Genomic DNA, 7,500 nt, shown 5'->3' with positions numbered 1-7,500 from the left:
CTCTGTCTTCTGGCGATGATGAAGACTCTAATGAAGAGCCTGACGATACAGGTAAGATCTGATGTCTACGTTTCAGACCTCATCTTAGACCTCATCATGTTTATCTGGACCCCAATTTTCTAGACCATTTTGGTGTGTGTGTGTGTGTGTGTGTGGCGTGCGTGCGTGCGTGCGTGTGTCAGCAGTGGTCTGGTAAAGCTACTCAACAGTCTGACGTTGGAGCTAATCTCTGCTAGCTCGCCTCATGACCGTCAGAATTCGAGGGATTAAATGCTAAACCCTTAGCGCTGGGTATTGTCCGATAAGCCACCGCTAATTGGCCAGTGGCTAGCTGTGGCGTGTTACACACCTAGCGCTGTACATGTAGAGGCCACAGCATGAGAGATGGACAGAAAAACATACAGGGACAGACGGACAAAGAGCAACAGAGAGGCAGACAAAGAGCAACAGACAGACAGAGACAGAGAAACTGAGTAATAGAAAGAGAGACAGACAGCCAGTCTGACAGAAGGACAAACAGACAGACAGGCAGGCAGATTTTTGAGGTTATGTGCTGGTCAACTGTTCTAGTTCTCTTTGTGTGGTTGTAGTCTTTAGGAGGATCAGTTGTAGTTTTCTCTGTGGTTGTAGTCTTTAGGAGGGTCAGTTGTAGTTTTCTCTGTAGTTGTAGTCTTTAGGAGGATGAGTGATCCAGGAACACATGTTTTTCTGAGGGATTGGAGACAACAACATGACATTCAGACTGGGAGTCGGAGAGAAGAGAGAGAGAGACAGAGAGAGAGAGAGAGAGAGAGACAGAGAGACAGAGAGAGAGAGACAGAGAGAGAGAGAGAGACAGAGAGAGAGAGAGAGAGAGAGAGAGACAGAGAGAGAGAGAGATGGAGAGAGAGAGAGAGAGAAGCAGAAGGAGAGAGAGAGAGAGAGAGAGAGACAGAGAGAAAGAGACAGAGAGAGAGAGAGACAGAGAGACAGAGAGACAGAGAGAGAGAGACAGAGAGAGACAGAGAGAGAGAGAGAGATGGAGACAGAGAGAGAGAGAGAGAGAGAGAGACAGAGAGAGAGAGAGAGAGAGAGAGAGAGACAGAGAGAGAGAGAGAGAGAGAGAGCGAGCTGAACAGGGAACGTGTTTGCGTTCTAAGAAGATGGGTCTGGTGTCGGAGGAGGAGAGAGGATAAGAGGGTGGAGGAGTGGGACAGAGGAGGAGGAGGAGGAGGAGGAGGTGTAGGAGATCTGTTTGTAATTATTCTGGGTGGCTGACGCCAGACAGAAACCACAGAAGAAGAGAACAGTTTTATTCCTACACACACACATACACACAGACACACAGACACACAGACACACACACACACACACACACACACACACACACACACACACACTAACACACACTAACATCCAAGCGCTCTTTATAGTAAAATATAATTCCTAAATGAACTCAAGTGGCACTGAGTTACTCAGGAGAACGCCTTTATTATGTAGAGCCCTCACACACACGCACACACTCACACACACACACACACACACACACACACACACACACACACACACACACACACACACACACACACACACACACACAAAGGCACAGGGACATTGAGATGGTAATTAGCTCTTTCTCTCTCAGAAAGTAAAAGAGACATCTGATGGTTGGTCAACCATCTCCCACTTTGTCCTTAGACACACACACTCACACACACACACACACACACACATACACATTAGGAGGTGAGCCATGCACCAATTCTCGCACCCCTACACCCATATTGAACAAAGACTCTCTCTCTCTCTCTCTCTCTCTCTCTCTCCCTCTCCCTCTCTGTCTCTCTGTCTCTCTCTCTCTCTCTCTCTCTCTCTCTCTCCACTAATACATGGTGTTTGTATTCATCAACTCTTATTTTATTGTGTTCTAAGTGAGGTTTGATTGATGAGCTGTGGGTAGATAGAACAGCTTATGGTTGTGAACAGTGAAGTTACCTGTTTTCTGTTGAACACTCAAACCTTTATTCAGCCAGGATGGAGCTTATGAATTGAGGTTATAACTGCCTTGTGTGTGTGTAGTTGAATGAGGTTCTGTGTTGCTTACTGCCTCGTGTGTGTAGTTTAATGAGATTGATTACTGCTAAGTCTGTGTAGTTTAATGAGGTTGTGTGTTGATGACTGCCTTCTGTGTGTGTAGTTGAATGAGGTTCTGTGTTGATGACTGCCTAGTGTGTAGTTGAATGAGGTTGTGTGTTGAGTGTGTGTTGTGTATGTGTTGAGGTCCTGTGCTGTGTGGACGGTATGTTGTGTGTGTTTTGAGGTTCTGTTTTAATGACTGCCTTGTGTGTAGTTGAATGAGGTTGTGTGTTGAGTGTGGGTTGTGTGTGTGCTGAGGTGCTGTGCTGTGTGTCCTCTCAGGGCCACCGTACTGGAGCCGGCGGGACCGGATGGATAAGAAGCTGCTGGCCATCCCGGCCGCCAACACGGTGAAGTTCCGGTGCGCGGCGGACGGGCGACCGCCGCCCACCATCCACTGGCTGAAGAACGGCCAGGAGTTCAGAGGAGAGCAGCGCATGGGGGGCATCAAGGTGGGGAGCCCTTAGCCTTAGCCTTAGCCTCGCCATTACCTTTACCGTTACCTTAAACACTTCAACATTACCATCACCTGAACCACTCAACCCTTGCCATTACCTTCAAGGATTCAAGGAGTTTTATTGTCATCGTTATAAACAACGAAATACAGTTTAGTACTCTGTAGCAGCAGTTTAGTGTTTAAATGTCTAAATGACACAAAACACAAAAAAACACAATAAGACAATGACACAAAGAAAAAGACCAAATGACAGAAATGGTAAAAAAAAACAACATATATGTAAATAGTGAGAGGTAGATAAAAATGCTCCCCGTACATATGAACCTTAAGCACATGATCATTACCATGACCTTAAACACTCGAACCTTACCATGACTTTAACCATAACCCAGATGGACCGATATACTTAAAAAGTGGAAAATGTGTTTTGCTGCCAGCAGGAGGCTCCTCATTGGGCCTCCGTCCCCACAGAGCCCCGCCCCCTCACCCAGAGCCCTTTGCTGTGGTAGGCCTTACGTCAGTGTGGTACCTGTCAATCAGGACCGGAGCGTCTCCCTCTGTTCAGAGCCAGGCTGCAGAGATGTGAGGGATTAGGAGTGTTAGTCAGCTGGCGTTGTTTAAAATCCCAAACCACACATCACGGAACCTCAACGGTACCCTGTCAGAACCACACATCGCGGAACCTCAACGGTACCCTGTCAGAACCACACATCGCGGAACCTCAACGGTGCCCTGTCAGAACCACACATCGCGGAACCTCAACGGTGCCCTGTCAGAACCACACATCGCGGAACCTCAAGGGTACCCTTTCAGAACCACACATCACGGAACCTCAACGGTGCCCTGTCAGAACCACACATCGCGGAACCTCAAGGGTACCCTGTCAGAACCACACATCACGGAACCTCAACGGTGCCCTGTCAGAACCACACATCGCGGAACCTCAAGGGTACCCTTTCAGAACCACACATCACGGAACCTCAACGGTGCCCTGTCAGAACCACACATCGCGGAACCTCAAGGGTACCCTTTCAGAACCACACATCACGGAACCTCAACGGTGCCCTGTCAGAACCACACATCGCGGAACCTCAAGGGTACCCTGTCAGAACCACACATCACGGAACCTCAACGGTACCCTGTCAGAACCACACATCACGGAACCTCAACGGTACCCTGTCAGAACCCGTCCATACCGGACAGCCGAGGGACCGCCATGCGAACCCGCTGGCTTCAATAGTCCGAGAGCACCCCCCCCATCCCATAGCCCTTTCCCCCCCGTCCCTTAGCCCTTAACCCCCCCTCCATCCCTTACCCCTCCCCCCGGTGGGGGTCCGGGGGGGTGTAATGCGAGCGGACCTGCCGACAGCAGCTGCTGCTGGGGTTCAGTCACCAAGCGGACCCTCCTCTCCCCGCCGCTGCTCCGGGTCCCCTCAACTGTTCCCTCACTTGACCCGCGACTTCCGCCCGGAGATCGCATGACCCCGCTCGGACGCTGCCGCTCCTGGGGGGGGCCCTAGGCGGTGAAGGTGACGACGACGATGACGACGAGGAACCGCTCTCTTGCCTACGCACCAAGGGGTGTTCACCCTTTCGTCGAGATGCCGACGCAAAGTATGGAAAACAAGGCGCTGTGAGCGGGAGGGTGACCAGGGAGCTGCTAGTGAACATAGCTGACCGACCACCAGGGAGGGGATGGCCACTCCAGGCTCTCCTGTGTCGCCGTGCGTGCCGCTTGTCCGTCGCTATGCTAACGAGACGAGCGGCTTCGGACATTCAATACATTCACTCAGTTCGGCGCTGGAGGCTCAACTGTTAACATGAACATATTTACCTACACGCACACGCACGCACACACACACACAAGCACATACAGACACACACACACACAAACACACACACACACAAACGTGTGAACAGACGCAAACAGGGTTATGTAAATATAGCGTACACACAGGGTGTTGAGTATCTGTGTGCCGCCCATGCACAGATATTGTGTTACACTACGCTATGCACACATACTTAGGAGTGTGTATATTATGCACACCTGTCACACTCACACAACAGCCACCAACCCTATTAAGGGTTAGTAGTAGTATTAGTATTAGTCGTGCTAGTATAGTAGAACTCGTAGCAGTAGTACTAGTAGAAGTTTGGTAGTAGTAGTTTAGAGACTAGTTTTATAATCTCTCCTGAGTCTAGAGACTAGTTTTCTAAGCTCTCCCTAGTCTAGAGTCTAGTTTTCTAGGCTCTCCCTAGTCTAGAGACTAGTTTTCTAGGCTCTCTTGCGGGGGGACCAATCTTTTAAGAACCTCATGGAGTTGCTCTCAACTCACTAGCTGTTGGTTTCAAAGTTTGAATATCGACCAATCACAGCCTCCACATCACTGAGGGGTGTGCATTGTCCGGGTGAGACAGGAGGGGAGAGGGTGTGTGTGTGGGGGGGGGAGGGGGGGTCATGAACTCTGACCGGGGTCTGTGTGTGGGTATGTGGGGGGAGGGGGGGTCAAAGGTCAGGCTTCTAACCTTGTTCTTCATGTCATCATCATCTCTGAGTGAAATCTCTTACTCTCCATTTGCAACCAACCGCGTCATAAGATCTGAACCTGTTCATCTCGTGAAACGGACGATTAAACATGGTGCCAGCATTAGCTACGGTGTTAGCTCCCGTCCTAGCCTCAGTGTTATTATTAGCGCTGGTGTGGTGCTAGCATGTCAGAGTGGGATGTTTCTCTGGATGGGAGGAGAGGTCTGGGTGCTGCCAGTCCAACAAAGACCTCCAGAAGTCTTTATCCTGTCTGTGGAGAGCGCTGGCTAGCAGACACAAGCCTCGCCTCTGACAGCCGTAGCTAATCTCAGCTAATGCTACGCACTGCACTAATTATAGAGCTAGTGTGTTTGTGTGTGTGTGTATGTTTATGCGTGTGTGTTTGTGTGTATACATACATACCACATTTGCAATACTTCAATTGAAAACTATTGTTTTTAATAATAAAATCCATATATATATACTGCAAAAGATAAATAAAGTAAAGCAGTTTCTCACGATGGGTCAGAAACAGGAATCAGGTTTATTTTCTCTTGATTGAACGGCACTCCGCTCGGCTCTGGGATCCACACTTTCTTCAAACCCTTCATTTGTAGTTACATTCAGGGATCCAGAATGCGAAACAATATGATACGATAATACTTTATTGTCACAGCAAGTCTGAAACTTCTCTTGCATCCATGCAGCTCCATTTAAAAACATCACAGACAAGACAAGACATCAAAGAGGTTTATGAAGTACAGACAGACGCTCCGGCGGGTTTATGAAGTACAGACAGACGCTCCGGCGGGTATATGAAGTACAGACAGACGCTCCGGCGTTGGCGTATCAGAGCGTGGAACTCCTGTCTGTAGCGCGGCTACGGAGCTGCCCGGGGGTCAGAGGTCGGGGCTCTATTGAGCCATCAGATGGAGATGCAGAGAGATGGGCGTGTCACAGCCTATTGAGGCCCCTGACAAGAAGGGGCCCCGACGCTGTGTGTCGCCCCGTATGCCCGGGGCCCCTCTCTTTGTGTGGGGGCTCACCGAGCAGGATGTCTTTCCAGCGCTGTGTTCCCTGCTGGGTGCGTTTAGCTGGTTGATTTTAACACTGTTTTGACAGCTCTTAAAGTGCTCCACACGTCCGACTTAAAGATCCTAGGCGCGATAGACTGTGCTGATATCCAGTCTAGTCTAAACACGCTACTACGCTGTGATCCAGTCTAGTTTATTCATGCCACAACACTGTGATCCACTCTAGTTTATTCATGCTACAACACTGTGATCCACTCTAGTTTATGCATGCTACTACACTGTGATCCAGTCTAGTTTATTCATGCTACTACACTGTGATCCAGTCTAGTTTACTCATGCTACAACACTTTGATCCAGTCTAGTTTACTCATGCTACAACACTGTGATCCACTCTAGTTTATGCATGCTACTACACTGTGATCCAGTCTAGTTTACTCATGCTACTACACTGTGATCCAGTCTAGTTTATGCATGCTACTACACTGTGATCCAGTCTAGTTTATACAAGATACTACACTGTGATCCAGTCTAGTTTATGCATAATACTACACTGTGATCCAGTCTAGTTTATGCATGCTACTACACTGTGATTCAGTCTAGTTTATGCATGCTACTACACTGTGATTCAGTCTAGTTTATGCATGCTACTACACTGTGATTCAGTCTAGTTTATGCATGCTACTACACTGTGATTCAGTCTAGATTATACATTCTACTACACTGTGATCTGTGAAGGAATCTTTCTCTTTTTAAATCCAAGACTTACAGAAGATCAGTTTACTCTTTCTGGTTAACTCTCTGGAGAACAAACGTCTGCTCTTTATATTTCTCCTCCTCTCTTCTCCTCTTTCTTGCTATCTGTCCTGCTGTCTCTTCTCCTCTTTCTCCTGCTCTCTCTCTCCTGCTCTTTCTCCTCCTCTCTCGTCTCCTTTCTCTCCTTCTTCCTCCTCTCTCCTCCTTTCGCTCCTGCTCTCTCTCCTGCTCTCTCTCCTGCTCTTTCTCCTCCTCTCTCGTCTCCTTTCTCGCCTCCTCTCTCCTCTCTCTCCTCCTTTCACTCCTGCTCTCTCACCTCCTTTCGCTCCTGCTCTCTCTCCTCCTCTCTCTCCTCCTCTCTCTTCTCCTCCCTCTTCTCCTCCCTCTCCTGCTCTCTCTCCTCCTCTCTCTTCTCCTCTCTTGTCTCCTCTCTCGTCTCCTTTCTCTCCTCCTCTCTCCTCTCTCTCCTCCTTTCGCTCCTGCTCTCTCTCCTGCTCTCTCTCCTCCTCTCTCTTCTCCTCTCTCCTATTCTCCCTCTCCTGCTCTCTCTTCTCCTACATCTTCTCCTCTCTCTTCTCTCAGCTCCTCTCTTCTCCTAAATGGTCATACAAGGA

General features: G+C 49.0%; 1 protein-coding gene across 1 annotated transcript in view; it reads left to right on the top strand.

The window, feature by feature from the left end:
- The window catches only part of LOC307091662 (fibroblast growth factor receptor 3-like), a gene marked incomplete at its 3' end in the record, with an annotated part of 10,521 nt that extends 7,954 nt beyond the window's left edge, over positions 1 to 2,567 (top strand). Inside the window, exons 4-5 of the mRNA XM_079759305.1 lie at positions 1 to 51; positions 2,398 to 2,567. The exon at positions 1 to 51 is cut by the window's left edge and continues 3 nt beyond it. Coding sequence (XP_079615431.1) covers positions 1 to 51; positions 2,398 to 2,567 — 221 coding nt within the window. The remainder of the gene's footprint in view (positions 52 to 2,397) is intronic.
- Positions 2,568 to 7,500: the final 4,933 nt, after the last annotated feature.

Source organism: Pollachius pollachius (assembly GCF_949987615.1).
Source record: "Pollachius pollachius genome assembly, contig: scaffold_309, whole genome shotgun sequence".
In the NCBI taxonomy this organism is placed as follows: domain Eukaryota; kingdom Metazoa; phylum Chordata; class Actinopteri; order Gadiformes; family Gadidae; genus Pollachius; species Pollachius pollachius.
Note: the sequence above shows the minus strand (reverse complement) of the source record. Positions and strands in the feature narration are given on the sequence as shown.